This window comes from Lynx rufus, unplaced genomic scaffold (genome assembly GCF_022079265.1).
Source record: "Lynx rufus isolate CCGP_SWC_20201006 ecotype Redwood Valley unplaced genomic scaffold, mLynRuf1.p SCAF_7, whole genome shotgun sequence".
NCBI classification, from domain to species: Eukaryota; Metazoa; Chordata; class Mammalia; order Carnivora; family Felidae; genus Lynx; species Lynx rufus.
The window spans coordinates 66,430,969-66,451,064 of record NW_025814889.1 but is presented as its reverse complement, the minus strand read 5'-3'; the positions used below and the strand labels follow the sequence as shown (position 1 = coordinate 66,451,064).

Here is a 20,096-nt window from a genome sequence, read left to right as displayed (position 1 = left end):
TTTAAGCATTCTAAATTCCAACAGCAGGTGAATCAGAACCTGCATTTGTCAAGATTAACTTTAAAATGGAGGATGGCAACAGTTCATCTTTCATATTGATAATGTTCAGTTTGTGTAGCTGAGCAGAATTTGAAATTGGGAAGAAAATAAAACGGTCCTTCTGCACACCCCCATCACAGTTTTTGGTTCTCAATAACAAATTCATAATGACAGTTGTAGAAAAGTTGTCCAAGATAGTATTACTGTGTGTGTGTGTGCATGCACATGCACACAGATGCATGCATATGTGTCGTTTTCTTTGACATACATATATATGCTTGTTTTCTATTGATCTTTGCTGTGCTGGTTAAATCTTCTGTCTTGACATCTGATTTGTCATTTACAGCTTTTGGAAAGATGGCAGAGTAAAACAAGGACATTTTCCAAGTATATATTTTAGCAGTACTAGGACATATGCATTGAGAAGTCTTATGAGATGTTACTACTAACTCATGAAATTTGGCAGGCATGCCTTTATTTATACTCTATAATATCATACTCCTATCCAGGTTTCTTGAAATTCTGTTCCTTCTTGTCTGCTTCTAAAATGCAAAATGACAGCTGAAGTAACGCTTCCTAAGCAGAATGTTTCAAGGATTTGTATGTGATCATTTTATGAATATTCTGCCAGGAGTCATCTTGTGTGACTTCGGATGTTTTACTTTGACGCTGATTGATTTTTTTTTTTTTTCCAACATTAGGCTTCATGCAATACTAAAGAATGAAAAAGGATAACAGGATTACTGGTGCAGATGTTTGTTTGGTTTACTTTTATGAAACAATTCATTTATCAAAGTCCTCAAGAAATCTGTCTTCTAGCTTAAAGTTATAGTACTGCTAGCAACTTTCTTTAAAATTTTATAAATTAATATTTCGAAAATACATAGAATATAACACTTGGTATAGCAAATATACATTATAATATGAATGGAAACTTGGGAATCCTGGAAATAAATAAGCTGTTATCCACAGTAAATGCACGGTTGAGTTTTAGGTTATGCTGTTGATTATGAATTCTATGATAAACTGCTGTGCTATTTTTGTCATGTTTTTAATCGTAAAAGCTACAATAGTAAATAAACTCTAGGAATTCAAGGATAGTTTTTGGTTTGCTCCTGTTTTCTTAACATAGTGCTTGGCAATCAGAAGATGCTCTATGAATGTTGAATTGTAGTTTTTTAAATGAATAAACCCAAATGGTATGATAAGAGGCTCCTTTTCTCTTTCTTTTTTCCTTCCTTCTTTTCTTTCTTTCCTTCCTTTCTTTTTTTTTAAAGTTTTCTCTTCTTTTTTTTTTAATACCTCATTATTTTGGGGCTACTTAACTGGCTTGCTTTGGTAATTTAGTTTATTTAGCTAGCTAGAGGTTTTGTTAGCTAGAGGTTTCAGTCAGGTAGTTTAATAATAAACATCTACTCTTTTTTTATTCTTATATACAGTATAGTTCTTTAATAGTCATGCCTTTTCCTTATAGTTATGCTAGGCACAGCTTTGGCTTTGAAAGGACCATTGTATCTCTGATTACTGAATTTTTTTAAAATCTGCAACTAATGCTTCTAAGAAGTTGGAGGTTATGCTACACATCCTGGGCTCTCCTGGAGAACAGATTAGAAGCAAGCATAAAATGAATGCATTCGATCACCCAGTAAATACAGTGAGGTTCCAATATTGGCAAAGCATTGTGCAGACAGTGTTACAAGAGACAGTTGAATCAAGACAAGGTGTCTGTCCCTACAACCTAAGGGAGATTGAACCAAAGACTCAACTCCTAAACTGCCCTTTATAATGTGCTAAAATATATGTTCTTGAAACTCAGAGTTATTTTTCATTTCTAAAGAGGTGTCATTTGAAAAAAATAACATAAAAAGATATTTATACTGATAATTTTGTGATTTATATATTTAACAACATACTTGGTAGATGAGCTAATTTGCCGAAGCACAAGAATGTGCCCTGGCATTCTTATCATAAGGATACTTGTATAGGATCATTTTTGTTTGTAACATAATAATCACTATCTTTTATTGTGTTATTATAGTCAAGCAGTTTATAAATATCTAATTGTAGAAACAGAGTAGTATGTATAGAGTTTATGAATGTGGTCTTTGAAGTTAGATGTGAATTCAGATTTCAATACTGGCATTTATTACTTGTGTCAAAAATTATGAAGTTTGTGACAAGCATAGAATCCTTGTCTATAAAAGGAGAATAATGGTGTCTTTTAAAAAATATTATGAAATTAGTTGATATAAGCTATGTAAAAGCACATTTTATATGCTTATAGTATATAATGTGTATCTGTAATCCACATTATATATATATACACACACATATAAATATATAGAGATATAATATTTCATTTAGTTTTTCTGTTAGTTCTTGCTATTATTGCGTGCCAGGCACCTGACCTCTGAGGGTTTTGAAACATGACTAATGTCAGCAACTGGGTTGCTGGAATTGAAACCCTGTTCTTTCAGATGCAAAAGCTGCACCTTTCTAATATACCATACTACCCTCTATTAACACCATACTACCCTGTATTACAGTCACTTCTCTCCCTTGCACCAGAATGACAAAGCAATGTGCTGATGGTGACTGTTCTTTTCAGTTCCTCAAAGGGATTCGTTATCTCAAAATGTTCTCCCAGATGTCTCAAAAATACTCTTTTTCTAAAAGTTTCTAACTCCTTTCGGTACATACGGGTTAGTGTCATGCTCCAAATTAGCCTATATTCTTAGCCTATAAACCTAATTTCTACTGAAAAAAAATTGCTTATAGCTATAAAGAGAATCTATATTAGTTTTTATTAAATGCAAAGCACAAAAGGTTGTTCATTCCTTAGGAAAAAAAATGTGGAATATGTTTCAGTACCTGAATAGTCTAGGGATTTGGAAGCTGAATTTGTAGAAAAAGAAGGAAATATTACTATAATTTATACTCAGAGAACCACAAGGGACCCTATGCTGTAGTACCCATCATCATCATCAACCTCATCACCATCGTCATCATTATATTCATCACCATCAGCACCATTTAAATAGCAGTTCCAAACTTTGAAGTATTTAATGAGTTGTGCAATATGTCAAAAGTAATTTGTCTCTAAAAATAAGGTGATTTATAGCACTCATGTTTTCAAATGGCTTACTTTTTATATTAAATTATTTTTTAAATTAGGTGTGATTGTGTGTTATCCAAGTAATCATCTCATTGTTGCTTATTTGTGGGTTTTTTTCCCCTTGTTTGTTAAGAAAGGGGTAGAATTACATACAGAAAGAGTCAGAGATGTGTATCCAATCTCTGGAGTGAATTTTTTAATGAAAATGCTACCTTTTAGGTTTCTATCAGAAAAAAAAAGGAAAGAAAACAGAACTAACCCAGTAAAATAATTTTGGGGAACTGTGCTGAAAATTTAAACTATATATAACCAATATCATCTATATAAATATTTATCTATGTCTATAAATTCACACACAGAGGAATACTGATCAGGATCTGAAATGCTTCATTTATGAAGAAAGCAGAAGAAAGTCCTGTGTGTTCAGGATTGTGGAAAGAATTGGTTTAGGAATGATATTATTAGAGATAATTTCAGCTGTGCCACACTTTTAAGGGCATAATAATTCAACAATGATTGCAAGATGGTTTTAAAAGCAAATTGATAGTAAATGCTGGCATTGGAGACTGGCAAATCGTTATTTGCAGTTTGACTTCTTTATTATACAACCCTCACTTAGTTATTGTGTTCCCAAATAGGAGCTATTTTTATTCCTGACACTCGTTTTCATATTTTACAGCTGTATGATTGTAAAGGTGTTTTGCCACGCTTTTACCTTTTAAAACTGCCTATCTTGATGCTATCCGGTATATACTGTATTTTAAGAAACTTAATGATGCTAAAAAAAAAAAATAACACAAATGGAAGTCAAACTCTTTTTTATGAGATTATTTCATTATTAATGATTCTTGTTTACTTATATTCTAGAACGCAAATCAATTTCACAGTGGCTATTGATTTTACAGCATCAAATGGTGAGTATTCTGACTATCCACTAGTAAAAAATATTAGCAATTAATTGAAAGATAGTTATTTTCATAAGTTTAGATATTTGATTCCTACATTTATATCCTTCTGAACTATTGTTTCATATAAAATTCAGGTAATTTTTCCTTTCTTTTTACTATTATGAAATAGTTCAGGTATACAAATGACTAAAGGGAATGCAAAAAAAAATAGCCTAATAGTCCCATTCAAATTTATTAAATATTGAAGTATTATAATTTTTATTTCACATATTTTTTTAAAAAAATTCAGATCTAGTTAAGCCCATGGTGTGCTCTGTCCCACTCCTTCCTTCATCTTGATACATAACTATACTGTTGAAGTGTGTTGAATTATCCTCATTTTATAGTACCTTAAGTACCTGTACTTTATGCAACTCTCTTTGTTTTTACTTGACTATTTATTTTTAAAAATTACTCATGTTAACATATTTACATTTAATTTAGAGGGATTGTCATGTAATACCCCATTATAGATATTCATAATTTGTCTATCAAACATTTCAAAAAGAAAAGAGAGTCAGGTTTTTAAATCTTATTTTGAAGTAACTTTTTCTGAAACAGAACAATCATTTGAAATGAGTGATTATGTATCCTAATAACTTAAATCTCATTATTTAACTTTTACCAGAATTTGCCATCAATTTATATTTATCTAGTTTTTCCCCCTAAATTACTTATTGTGCTTATGGCTCTCACATTATATTCCCTTTACCTCACATTTCACAAAATAGTAGAATTTTCAGGTAAGAAAGAACCTTAGAGATCACTTACTCCAATCATCCTCTTATATAAATGAGGAAACTCATATTCATAAAATCATTTTACTAAATGCATCTTGGCTTGTTAGTACTAGAATTAAGAATAGAGATGAGACCAAATTCTAATTGAACTCACCTTTGATTAAATATTAAGTTTATTCTTCAACACTATGATTTCAAGTTAATTATTTTTATTCATGTATTTTATTTAGTAAAACATGAAACATAGAATAAAACAAAGTCTAAATGATTTAAAACACTACTTTTATTCACTAATGAACATTAGCACAACTAGAAGAGCAAGAATCTATTGAATAGGAAGACACAAGCTACTGAAACTGACTTAAAAAGACATAGACAATCTGAATAGACCTATAATAAGAGATGGAATTTGGAATAAAAAAAATACCCTCACAGTTTATCAGGGTCCATGTCCATATAAGCTTCACTGGTGAATTCTACCAAATATTTAAAGAAGAGTTGCCATCAATTCTTCACAAACTCTTACGAAAAATAGAAAAGGAGAGAATACTTCCCAGCTGATTCTATGAGGTTAGTATTACCTTGATATCAAAACTAGACAAAGAAGGGGCGCCTGGGTGGCGCAGTCGGTTAAGCGTCCGACTTCAGCCAGGTCACGATCTCGCGGTCCATGAGTTCGAGCCCCGCGTCGGGCTCTGGGCTGATGGCTCAGAGCCTGGAGCCTGTTTCCGAATCTGTGTCTCCCTCTCTCTCTGCCCCTCCCCCGTTCATGCTCTGTCTCTCTCTGTCCCAAAAATAAATAAACGTTGAAAAAAAAAAAATTTAAAAAAAAAAACTAGACAAAGAAAAGAAAAGAAAAACTAAACAACACTCAACAAAACACTAGCAAACTGAATCCACCAACATATTAAGAAAATTATATATCCTAAGAAAGTAAAATTTATCTCAGGAATACAAGGTTGGCTTAGGATTCAAAAAGCAAATAACATACCATGTCAATAGAAGAAAATGTAAAAATCACATCATTCTCTCAATTCATGCAGAAAAGAGCATTTGGCAAGGTCCCACATATTTTCATGATAAAAACACTTAACAAACTAGGAATTGAAATTGACTTACTAACCTTATGAAGGGAAAATATGAAAAACCCGTACCTAGCATAGCTTAATGCTTTCCCCTAAAATGAGGAATAGGGCAAGGATGACTGCTTCTGCCACTTCTGTTCAGCATTCTACTGGAAGTTGTAGTCATGGCAATCAGGCAAGATGAAATAAAAAAAAATCCAGGTTGGAAAGGAAGAAGTAAAACTATTTCTATTTGCAGATGACATAGACTTGTGTACAAAAACCCTAAGGAATCAATTCACTAAAAATCTATTAGAACTAAGAAATGAACTTAGCAAGATGGAAAAATAAAAGATCAATATATAAAAACCTGGTCTTTTTCTATGTATTTCCAATGAAGAGTCTGAAAATGAAATTATGAAAATTCTATTGACAGTAGTATCAAAAGTAATGCAATACTTAGGAAAAATTTAACAAAGTGAGTGCAAAGTTTATACTCTAGAAACAACACTCTGAAAAAAATTATTGAAATAAATTAAAGATCTAAATAAATAGAAAAATATACAGTTTTCATGGATTGGAAAACTCAACTGTTAAGAGGACATTTCCCAAAGCAATCAACAGATACAATGCAATCTCAGTCAAAACCTGAAAGGCCTTTTTTGAATAAATGGATGATTCAAAAATTCATATCGAAGTTCAAGGGACACAGAAGAGCCAAAGCAGACATGAAAAGAGAGAACAGAGTAGGAATGTTCATACTTCCCGTTTTTGAAACTTACTGCAAAGCAACAGTAATCAAGACAGCATGACGCTGGTATAAAGATAGATACATAGTTCCATGAAGTTGAATGGCGATTCCAGGGATAAACCCATGAGACTAAGGTTAACTGATTTGGGAAAGGTGTCAAGACAATTCAATAGGGGAAAGAATAAATGGTCTTTTTAACAAACAGTGCTGGGACAACAGGATAGCCACATGCAAATGATTGAAGTTTGACCTTTTTCTCATATCAAAAACAAAATTAACACAAACTAGATCAAAGACTTAAATGTAAAGGCTAAAAGTATAAACTATTGGAAGGAAACATAGGGATACACCTTCATGATCTTGGATTTGACAGTTGATTCTTAAATGACATTAAAACACAAGTAACAAAAGAAAAAAAATTAAGTTGAACTCCATCAGAATAAAAACTCTTTTATTCTTCATAGGATACTATTAACTAAGTGAAAAGACAAACCCCAGAATGTGAGCAAATATTAGCAAATCATACATCTCATAGGGGATTTGTATCTAGAACATATAAAGAACTCTTATAATTCAATAAAAAGACAAATAACCCAATTTAAAAATGGGCAAAGGATCTGAATGACCTTTCTCCATAAAAGATGTACCCATGATCGTTAAGCACATGAAAGGATACTGAGTAAACTTAGGCATGAGGAAATGCAAATCAAAACTATAATGAGATAATATTTCACATCCACTAGAATGGCTATAATCCAGGCATAATGAGTGTTGATGAGGATGTGGAGAAATTGGAAGCCTCATGCACTGTGTGTGAGAATGTAAAATGGTGCAGCCACCTTGGAAAATACATTGGCAGTTTTTCAAGTTGTTAAACATACAGTAACCATACGACCCAGAAATTTCACCCCTAGATGAATACACAAGAAAGATGAAAACATATGTCCACACAAAACCTTGTACACAAAAGATTATAGCAGCATAATAGCCATAATGTGGAAACAGTCCAAATATTCATCAACTAATAAATGGTTTTCAAAATGTGGTATATTCATATAGGAGAATACTATTCAGGAATAAACAGGAATGAAATATGAAGTGCTGATACATAGTAGGACATAAGTGAAATCACCATGCTAAGTGAAAGACGCTAGTCACAAAACGCTATTCCTACATAGTAGGACATATCATCATGCTAAGTGAAAGAAGCTAGTCACAAAACACTACATATTAATCTATTTATATATAATGTCCAGAATAAGCAAATTGATAGAAACAGAAAGTAGATTAATCATTGTTTAGAGCTGGGCTGCATGGAATGATAACGGAGCAATAGTGAATAGGTACAGTGTTTCTTTTTGAGGTAATAAAAATGTTCTAAAATCAGAGTGATGGTTGTAATTATCTGTGAATATATTAAAAATCATTCAATTGTACATTTCAAATGGCTGAACTGTAAATTATGTGAATTATATATCAATAAAACTTCCTTAACAAGAATGTATTCAAGTGTGATTTTTTATAAAGGTATAATGTAACTCTAAAACAAAATCAAATATAAGTTTCATTATATCCAGTGTTTAAAGTATTACAAAATCCTTAAGTATAGAGTTCTAGCTATGAATAAACATTATAGAATCTGACTGCCTAGATTTACATTTGAATTTTATCAATTTTTACTATGCCAGTAGGGGTAAGTTATTTAATCTGAAAAATGTGTACAATAAAATAGTACCCATGTTGTAGGTTTGTTGAAGGACTTACCTTGAAGTAAGGTGTTCAATACATGTTAAATTCCCTGCTATCATAATTACTATTCATGTAACTTGGGTCCCAGTGTTATCAACCTACCACAAGTTCATTTTCATATGCATTGTTGCAGATACAGAGATAATACAAACATGGTCCCAGATTCAAAGAATGGACAATTTGGCAAATTTTTAATTGCCAGATTTTGTGGTGCAGAACACAAGAGTCATTTGAGTAGGAGAGAAAAGACTATAAGTGTTGGAATAAACAAGGAAGGTTGTCTGGTGCAAATAAAACATAAGCTGCAGAGAATGAAGTGAATTTCAGGACAAGGTGGCAAGTGAGAGGCAGAGATAGGAAGGAAGATATCATTAGTGATACAGTGAAGAGACTGGTCTGACACAGATGCCGGAAAGAAGTGACGTCCTTGCATGAGTGGGATCCAGCCCTGCTCTGCATGATAGGCGAAGATGTTTAGACATGCTAGGGTATGAGTGGTATTTGCATTTTAATTTTAAGTTATGATTTTCTTAATGAGATAGAATTAGTCGCCTTATTACAGCCAATAGGTAACAACTCTTCTTATATTTGAGAGTTGTGTTAGATAACCACTTAGTCAAGTAATGATATTGCTCCCCTGTGGCTCCAGTGGGCTTTTGACCAAGTGCAAAATTCTAATTTTAGAATAAAGTGTCAATGAAAAATTGCACCAGACAATTTAAACGGGCAAGGAAGACATTATTCAAGACTGTTGACATAGAGGAAAGTCTACTGGAGGTCAAGTCTACTGGGATATAGGGAAAAAATTGAACTCAACTCCTCTAAAACAAAAGGTGGGAGGGATTTTAAGTGCTTCTGTGATCTAATGGAAAAGTACTGAGGGACCTTACAGGGGTCATTGGTCTGTTTGCTAGTCAGCACTTATTGAAGCTAGGCTCCTACCTTCCCAAACAGACTAGGAGATAGGAGTGCTCTCTTTCTCCATGATTACATTTCAAAGGGATGTCTCCAGGTCCTAGAGAAAGACATCCCTGGGTAGTAGAAGATTTACATCTCAAAGGTGCATAGAAAGAATTTATAATTGCAAATTTTGTAAAGCAAATGCTCTAAGAAAAGGAAGGTCAGGGGTCTATATTTATGAAGAACTCTTTCCAAAGTTTAGTCAAATCGAGAGGAATGAATGTTAAGCCTATTTGGTCAGAAGATACTTTTTCAGAAATTTTGTCATGTGGGACCAGCCCTTGAATGCGGGTAATCCTTTGGAAATACAATTGCATTTATGTAATGCATTATTTTTAGACCAAAAATGTTCTGTGTACAATTATATGTATTATAAACCAAGGGGATATCTCTTCTTAATTTTGTTTCTCTTTGGATCACAAGTGCTGATTATTATTATTATTTTTTTCTTATCAGAAAAGAACTGTGCCCTGAGGCTTTCCTTCTTCAGGCAATGTTTTAATGTAGAATTGAGCTTTATGTGCTATTACAAGTCCCATTTAACTTTCCATTTTCACTTAAGAAACTAAGTGGACTTTCAAGCGGCCTTTGTGCTGGTAATTAGGACAACTCAATGTGAATCTCAATGTATTTGAGTGGTAGCACGCATATTTCTTTCTGACTCAAATTTATGTCTATTCAAATCCAACACCCTATAGAGTATAAGTATATTGAAATTTCAGAACCTTGTGGATGACCCAGACAGTAATAACAGTAGCAGTTAAGCCTTACATTTCTATGGCGCTTTGGTATTTTTAATCACTTCACACATAATCTCATTTTGTCCTTCAGTAAACACTGTGGTAGGATTTATTGCAGACATTTTATAGGTGTTGTCTTGAAAATTCTGAGACTGGACTTTGAGCCTTCTGACTCTCAGTTTAATGTATAGTTAGAAACAGTGAATAATTTTTCAAATACAGATATTTAATTAGCTTGAATTTGAAAATCGCTATGCTTTCTTTAAGTGATTAAATTGGGATATTTCTCAAATATTCGACTTATGTTTGTAACAGAACTTTAGGAAGCTTTGTAATTATTGAAGCCCATTAAATCAGTTGAGTCCTTTAATTGTAGGTATAAGGATTCAAGGCAAAGGCACATGATTTTTTAAAAATAAAGATGACAATAAAATCAGTTTAACAAAAGTATTTAAATACTTCTTCTGTAAATGAGATTCAAAAATAGCCTGTGGCATTGACAGTGAGGAATAATTTCTGACAAAATCTGCATATGCTTTGGCATATCTTTGGAAAACTTTCTACATGTCTGTATAATGTAATAACTATTTCTATGTTAATATCCATCCAAAAAGAAACTATTTGACATAGTATGGACGTAGGCAGAAAACCTAATTTTAAGTATTTCATTCTGAAATAGACATCAAGAAAATGTTGTCAAGAAAATGACATCTTTACTCTAATCAGTTATGTTTGAAATATTTTTTCTGTCATCAGGCAACCCTGCCCAGCCCACTTCTCTCCATTACATGAATCCTTACCAACTGAATGCCTATGGAATGGCCCTGAAAGCAGTGGGAGAAATCGTTCAAGATTATGACAGTGATAAAATGTTCCCAGCTCTAGGTTTTGGTGCAAAACTGCCTCCAGATGGAAGGATATCTCATGAATTTGCTTTGGTAAGAGTACATCACAAGGATTTGATCTTTTGAAAAAAAATAATATCTTTTAATGTTGGTTCACTACTTATGCTTTAGTCAGTCACGTAGTAACTCTTTTGACTATAGACTCAGCTCAATTTTGCAAAATGATTGATTTAGAAGTGTGATGTAATGGAAGAAAAAGACAGTGAAATAGATTAGTAATAAATATATCTATAGTGCATCTGGTTTCAGAGGGTCTAATCTGGTTGTCTATTGCTATATGACGAACTCCTTAAAAGTTAGAGGCGTAAACCACCACCATTTCATATACTCATAATTTTGGAGTCAGGAATTTAAGCAGAATACAATAGGAGATGATATATTTCTTCAAGATGTCTGGGGTCTTAAGTAGGATGCCTTGATTGGCTAGAGGTGGCTGGAATTTTTGACTAGAACCATATATCTGGGCTTCATTCTGGCTGTTGGTTGGATTGCTCAGTTCGTCTCCATATCATGTGTTCTGGGGCCAGCATGTCCCCTAAGATGGCTTCTTTCCTCATATCTGATACTCAAGATGACTGAAATAGCTGAGTTGCCTGGACATCTCTCCCTTTTTCAACATATGACCTGCCCATGTGGTTATCATGGACCTCAGCACAGTATGGCCATCTCTTGTTAGTCAGATTTCTTACATGGCAGCCAGATTCCCCAGAATGAGTATTCTAAAAGGCTGAGGCAGAAACTGCAGGGCTCTCTATACCATAGCATTAGAAATCCCAGAAAGTTGTTTTTGCTAAATTCTCTTAGTCAAGCAAATCACTAAGGCCAGCCAAGTTTCAAAGTAACCTTCACCTCTCAATGGGAGGCTGTCTCAAAGAATGTGTGACTATCTTAATCTACCATGTTCAAAATTAAAGGATTAGTTATGACTAAAATTAATTTCTTTTAATGGAAGCAATAATTGTGGCTATAATTATGATTTCAATAGAATGGAATAGATATGACTGAAATAAATATTTAGTTAATGTTTACATAGATCTAGTCCATATTTTGTGATTGAAGATAAGCAATGTTGATAATTGAAGATAATGCACTCTGTTTTCCAAATAAACTCCACAAAGATAATGCTTATACACCCAGTCAGCCTTATTCTCCCTGTACTTTCTGATCAAATAATGGGAAAATCAATATAGGAATGGTTGCCTGTCATTTTGGAAAAACTTTGGCTTTTTCTGTTTAGAAGTGCCTCCCTACCCTCTATACATTTCAGGAGTAAATCCTTGCATCCCCATTATCTTTGTAAGTCTTTGCTGTTTTTATTCATGTTACAGAAGCAATGCATAATCAGAGATTTTTTAGAAGTTCTGCAAGCAAAATAAAAATAATAATACTACCATTTTTTGAGTAATTACTGGGTGTCAAGCCAAATATTTACAGTCATTTTCTTATATGGTCTTCATAAAATTCCTGTGTGGTAGGTATATCATGACTGTCACATTGCACCACTCTAGGAAGTGTCAGTCATATTGAATACAGTTAAAGAGTGTCCCATGTGTTGTATAATTCAGCTTAGGGTCACAGGAATTAACCAGGATTCCAGAAGACAGGACTTGAACCCAGATCAGTCTTATTTTAGAATACATGCTCTTTAACTACTACTAAAGCAAATTTTATAACAGTACCTATATGAATCCCACCTCTCAGATATGTGCTTTTTAACACCATGATATAGTATGATTATGATACATACATATGCACACACACACTTCCCGAAGCTTTTGTATGATTAGATTTAAACTTCCTTAAATATCTTTTAAGAGCAGTATTTTTACATTTTTATTTCTATACTTATCCTTGCTTATCTATTCCATTGCCCACACATTTCAGGAAAGGTTGCTGGAGGCTTTAATTCTTTCTTCCATGAAATAGCCCACATGCCACATTCCCACTGTCATATAAAAATAAATATCTATTGGGATTTTGTTGTGTCTTAGAGAATTAAAATCTCCCAGAAACTTATAAAACCATGAAAATCACTCATGTGATGCTAAGTCTTAAGTGCTTCAGGAAAAAGGTCACGAGCTATTTTAAAGCTTAAGAAAGAGAATAATTATGTTAAACTAAATGGGGCTTATTAATTTTTCCTTCCATACATTTCTTCTCACCCTTGTGTATGTTTTTTTTCCTTTTATCTCTCTCTCTAAACCTCTCTTTTTCTGCTTTTCCTACTTCCAAATTCTTTCCTCACAACAAAACCGATGCAAATATCTATTGCCACGGAAGGATTTTTTTTATTATTTGCATCTTAAAAGTTCTTGAACCCAACTCAAATACTTATAGGGTAGAGATCATACCCCTTTAAAGTTATGAAAAATAGTCCCCAAAATTGAAGACGAAAACAACACTGATGATAGCGCATGAACTTTAACATTACTAACTGATTAATTTTTTCAAAGCACTTTTGTTTTCTTGGGTAAATAAGACAGGTAAGACTTAAGTAGGTCTTCAAAGAGTTAGTATTTGATTTGATTTTTTGCTAAACTATTCTGTTAACTTCATCCTTAACTGTATCTAGGTGCTGAAATGGCAAATAGAAAAACTGTCCCATATCAATCTAACAACTAATATACTCTGTAATCCTAACAAACCCTTATATTTTCATGGTAAGAATTTGTGATGTATATTCATAAACATTAATCTATTTATCACACTGAGTTCAAGTAATCTTTCAGTTAGCAAGGGAGGCCTTCTTAAAAATTAATCCCTCATTGGTGAGTTTAGGGCTAACACAAATGTTGAAAGTTGAACATAAAAACTTATTTTTTTATGTTTTCTTTGCTGTTAATCCAAAGGGTCTCAGATAAACCCCAGCTTTTTATTTGAAATATGAATAAGAATATATTCATGCATTCCATTGTGGAAAAAGAACAGGGAATGGGAAAAGGAAAGGAAGAATGTGCTGGTACCACCACGTTAGCACAAACGTTGTGAAAAGGAGTCATTGCTCTCCTCCCATTGTGATTTTGATGACTCCTTAAGGTGTTATAACCGAAAATATAATAGCATAATAGTGTGGAACTTTAGAGGAAGTATTTGTAATGGGCATGAGGCCAGTGACCCTTAAAAGAAAGTCTCCTGCAATGATCAATAGAGAAATGGTACACCTGTCCAAGTGATTTTTCATACTAGATCTCGAAAAGTGCTGGCCTACTTTTCACTTGTCTTGTCATTTATAGATATCTGCACAATTTAACATGTGTGTGTGTTCTCATCCATCTAGATGCTAACAATTTGGGGCGGCTGGGTGGCTCAGTTGGTTAAGCATCCGACTTTCAGCTCAGGTCATGATCTCATGGTTCGTGAATTCGAGCCCTGCATTGGGCTGTGTGCTAACAGCTCAGAGCCTGGAGCCTGTTTCAGATTCTGTTTCCCTCTCTCTGTCTCTCTGCCCCTCCCTGGCTCTCACTGTCTTTCTCTCCCAAAAATAAAAATAAACATTTAAAAAAATTTTTAGATGCTAACAGTTTAACAAGCAAGGGTCTTAACACTGTATGCATAAAATAGAAGCTCAACAGATGTTTATTTATTGAATAAAAGGGAGACTTTTCCCCACAGTAAGCAATCTCTGGGCAGCAGCAGATACATTTCAAAGAGTAAAGTAACAACTCCTTAGAGCTTCTGTTCAACATTTTGTCAGCTTGTTAGGCCTGCTGAAAAGTATTATAGGTTCTAGGCAGCAGCAGAGACTATATATAGTCTTCTCTTTTAGAACTGAATCTAAATATTCAGTACAATCTTTCAGGGAACCAAATGGAGGGGAAAATGGAGAAGGGCCCAATGTCCCTCCCCACACTTAAGTCTGCACTGTGGGAGTAGTGCTCATTTCAAATTCTGCTCTTTATGTGCTATGTGTTCTACAAATTAACATTCATTATTTTATAAATGGAAAAGGTTGTTAATTAAAATGGAAATATAAAATAGGGCATCCACTGCCCCCTTCATTAATAAACAACAAAATTAAATGCACTTATTTTCAAAAATATCCTGTGCTTTTGGGCTAGTTGCACACATGAGCTCATTTTAATTTGTTTTAACAAGTAAAAACTAATTGCTTGTTAGTAATTAGTAACTAACACATAATTGGTTTGTGAAAGGAGTTTTAAACAGACTTAAAAAAAATCTTTGTGTAACTCATTATAACTTTGTTATTAAAAGGAAAATCTCATTTTAATAGCTGTAAATTATTTTAAATAATCCTGATATGCCAACCATATATTAAAAAGTGTATAATTTTACATCATAAATATTTTTATCATCCAACTCATATGAGGAATTCTTAGAGCAATTTATTACAGAATTAGGACTAATGCAGAAATCAGTGCTTTATAATTTTTTTTTAATGTTTATTCACTTTTGTGAGACAAAGAGCATGAGCAGGGGAGAGGCAGAGAGAGAGGAGAACACAGAAATCGAAGCGGGCTCCACGCTCTGAGGTGTCAGCACAGAGCCCGACACGGGGCTCGAACCCACGAACTGTGAGATCATGACCTGAGCCGAAGTCGGACGCTCAACCGACTGAGCCACCCAGGTGCCCCAGAAATCAGTGCTTTAAATATTCCATAATGATGAATAGAACATCCACTAATTATCTTTCCACTAAGAAATAAAATGGTGAGGAAAATGGTGACCTTGTAATTTCAGTTCCACAGGAATACAGAAAATATATTATTTTCTAGAAATACAAACCCTTAGTCAAAATGTTAAAAGGATAATGAAAAGTTGCTCAGAACCATCTTGGTTTGTATTTCTCCCCCTAAAGGCAGATATGGAATACATTTTTATATGCTAAAAATCAATAATGAGTTTTAATTTTAATCAGCTTCATATCTGATTAAAGGAAAGAACACTGTAAAATTTTATTTAAAGGAAGGTTAAATAGGTCAGCTCAGATTAACATCAAAAGCAATCATTAACTGCTTTGTGCTAAATATTAAGCTTTTACATTATAATTTCAATCAATTAATGTAACCAATTGTATAATATAAAATTATAAAGAGGTCTATATTATTATAAATTATGAGGGCTTTTATTATTTTTATGTTTTTAAAAATTGACATGATAGTTAATGAATAAAAAATTTGATGAAAAGACAAAATTAATAGGAAAAAGTGGGTAAAAATTCCTCTCTCAGAAATGGCAAAATTGAAGTGGTTGAAATAACTTTGGGGCACAGTTATCTAAGCTCTCAGTGCCTTAGTTTCTTCATTTGTAATCTGGAGATAATGACAATACTTTATCTGCCTTTTTTAGGGTTGTTATAAAATCTATATAATACATGTAAATGCTTTAGTGTAAAGCTTAGTGTATAAAATTCAACAAATTTTAGTTATAAATGGCCAGTGATTGTTCAGATATAAACATGCATCATGAAATTATTATTAACTATGTTTAAATATAATTAAGGTCTCTAGTGTTTTAAAATGTATCTACAATTTTTAATACTTCTCCCCTTTCAGACGTGGAGCCTAACTCCCCTTCCCCTGAGCATAGGCTATACTTAGGGATGCATTTTTAGCAAATAGATTAAAGTAGAAGTGATGGTGTGCATCTTATGAGACTGGCTTATAAAGGGCATTGGGGCTTCCTTCTTGCTGTCTTCTTGGATTGCTCATTCTGAGGAAGTTTGCTGCCATGTTGTAAGAACACTCAAGCAGCCCTGCAGAGAGACCATGTTGACCTCCTGCCGGCAGCCATGTAAATGAGCCTTCTTGGAAGCAGATTCTGCAACTCTGGTTAAGCTCTCAGGTGTCCAGGTTGGCATACTGACTGCGAACAAGAACTATCCATTAAGCTGCTGCTGACACCCAAAAGATGTTGAGATAAATAATTACTGTTTTAAACCACTAACTTTTGACGTAATTTGCCACAAAGCAATAGATAACTAATAAATATACTGCTTCATGTTATTTGTTAAATCTGGTCTAGGAGAATTAACCCTCATAATACCAAAGCATTTAAGGTATGGAAAAGCTGGTCTAGGTCTCCAGGTGTAAAGTTGCCCTTCTAGGTGCCATCTCCAGAATAAGAACCTAATGGCAAGCTCATTTCCCTTAAAGAACATGGATGATTCTTTGATTCTATTCCTTTTACCTTGTCTTGACATTTCTCACACCAAATTGCATTCCTTCTCTGCTTGGGGTTATTGCAACATGAAAATGTACATGTGGCAGATGTTTCATACTTTTCCTTCTATAAAGTAAAACTGAATGGATAGCAATTTTTTTTCTTGATTTTAATAGATATCACTGCAGAAAACTCAGAAAAGACTGAATAGTTTAAAGAATGAAAAAAAGCCACCAATTATATGTAATCACCCAGAGTTAACCACTGTTAATATTTACTTCTTTTCAGGATTTTTATATGTTCTTCTCTACATATTCACAGACATGTTTAAAATGAAGACATTAATTATGGAATGTTGTGATATTCAGCTTCTCAAGATTATTTAGAATTTTCTGCAGTTCTTTTTATGAAGAGTATCAGTTTTTAATGACTATATATTAGATTCATCATATCATAATCTACATAATATATTGTAATCTATTGTTGACCACTTCATTTATTATGTTTTGCTATTATATAAATGTGCTTCCAAAAAATCTTTGCTTCCAAAAAATCTTTGAGTATCAACATATCTTTTCTCTTTTTCATTTGATCTTTGTAGACACTATTAACTTTTACTCTTTTTTGCCTGTAAATTCTACAGAATGGAAACCCTCAAAATCCCTACTGTGATGGCATTGAAGGAGTCATGGAGGCTTATTATAGGAGTCTGAAATCTGTACAACTGTATGGGCCAACCAACTTCGCTCCTGTAATTAATCATGTAGCAAGGTAAGTGGACGGAGACAAGATGTTTATCCCAGTGTCCCAGACAGCAGTGAAATTATATTATTGTTACCATGACTCCACAAATGAAAAGTGTTTTCTTCTAATTTACCTCTAAGAAAATGAGGAAAAAGATAGTGGGAAGAGTCTCCACTGAGCTATCGTAATACTTTGCTAAGAACTTTACAGCAAAATCTCAAGTGAAGAAATATACACTTAGTTATTATCAGAACCTGTATTTGTTCAACCAAGAAAAATGTTCTATTCTTTGAAAAGGCAGCCATGAGAGCAATAACAAGATCGATTATGATTTCAATGGTGTAAATCATTCAATCTAATATCACATCCCATGGTAACATAGAAGTAATAAGAGACCAAATTCCATGAAGACAACTAAAGTCTTTCAGTGATAATATAGGGCACATTATTTTAACCACTCTGAAATTAATATAATAGCTAATTTTAAGAATTCCCAGAGCTTTACCTGTATATAGTACATAGTATTGAGTTCAGAATATAATTGCTTATGATTCCAACTACATATTCTAGAAAAAAAATTTAAATGTAAAAATGTACACACACATCATTTTCTTCATCAGTGTCTAAACAAATAAATTAGACACCACTTTCAAAATCCCTAAAAGGTTTGACCCAGTTGCAGATCCTATGAAACACTGCCTTATTTTTAGAAAATTTAAAAAGTGTAGCTTTTGTGTCCTTCCAAATATGTAGTAAGAACGTGAAAATATACTACATTTGGATAATTTTATCAATGCACAAAGGTGATATGAAAACTCAGTTCTCTGTTTAAAGGTTCTGGTACTGAATCATCTCCATACTGGACATCATGAGTGACTTAAATGTGTTCTACTTTCCATTATCTGGGACATAGACAAGATACTAAAATACCCCTGTATTGGGGCTGACCTCAGTGGAACTCTGCTGTGGAAGTCCACCTCAGGTTGACAATGATACATTGATGACCATTTTCTGAGTGTTTTTGAAATATTAGCTCAGGTTTTTGAAATACTTCCACCCACAATCTGTTTTAAGTTATGAATTTTACATCTCAACTCTGGACACAAACAACTAAAAAAAAGGATTGTTTATGGAATAATACTTATCATATATTTCCTTTTTATTTCTATGGTGTCCTATTATTTTATTTCTATGGTGTCCTAATATATAATTTATTGTCAAATTGGTTTCCATACAACACCCAGTGCTCATCCCAACAGGTGCCTTCCTTAATGCCCATCACCCACTTTCCCCTCTCCCCACCCCCCCAATCAAGCCTCAGTTTGTTCTCAGCTTTTAAGAGTCTCTTATGGTTTGCCTCCTTTCCTCTCTGTAACTTTTTTCCCCCAATCCCCTCCCCCATGGTCTTCTGTTAAGTTTCTCGGGATCCACATATGAGTGAAAACATATGGTATCTGTCTTTCTCTGCCTGGCTTATTTCACTTAGCATAACACTCTCCAGTTCCATCCATGTTGCTACAAATGGCCATATTTCATTCTTTCTCATTGCCAAGTAGTATTCCATTGTATATATAAACCACATCTTCTTTATCCATTCGTCAGTTGATGGACACTTAGACACTTTCCATATTTGACTATTGTTGAAAGTGCTGCTATAAACATTTTGGTACAAGTGCCCCTATGCATCAGTACTCCTGTATTCCTTGGGTAAATTCCTAGCAGTGCTATTGCTGGGTCATAGGGTAGGTCTATTTTTAATTTTTTGAGGAACCTCCACACTGTTTTCCAGAGCGGCCGCACCACTTTGCATTCCCACCAACAGTGCAAGAGGATTCCTTCCCATTTCTCCACATCCTCTCCAGCATCTCTAGTCTCCTGATTTGTTCATTTTAGCCACTGTGACCAGCTTGAGGTGGTATCTGAGTGTGGTTTTGATTTGTATTTCCCTGATGAGGAGTGACATTGAGCACCTTTTTATGTGGCCATCTGGATGTCTTCTTTAGAGAAGTGTCTATTCATGTCTTCTGCCCATTTCTTCACTGGATTATTTGTTTTTCGGGTGTGGAGGTTGGTGAGTTCTTTATAAATTTTGGATACTAGCGCTTTATCCAATATGTCATTTGCAAATATCTTTCCCCAGTCCGTCAGTTGCCTTTTAGTTTTGTTAATTGTTTCCTTTGCAGTGTGGAAGCTTTTTATCTTCATGAGGTCCCAGTAGTTCA

General features: G+C 33.7%; 1 protein-coding gene across 1 annotated transcript in view; it reads left to right on the top strand.

Moving 5' to 3' along the window:
* Positions 1-20,096, top strand: part of CPNE8 (copine 8) — a 232,642-nt gene that overhangs the window by 175,261 nt on the left and 37,285 nt on the right. Inside the window, exons 14-16 of the mRNA XM_047065738.1 lie at positions 4,022-4,068; positions 10,862-11,043; positions 17,774-17,901. Coding sequence (XP_046921694.1) covers positions 4,022-4,068; positions 10,862-11,043; positions 17,774-17,901 — 357 coding nt within the window. The remainder of the gene's footprint in view (positions 1-4,021; positions 4,069-10,861; positions 11,044-17,773; positions 17,902-20,096) is intronic.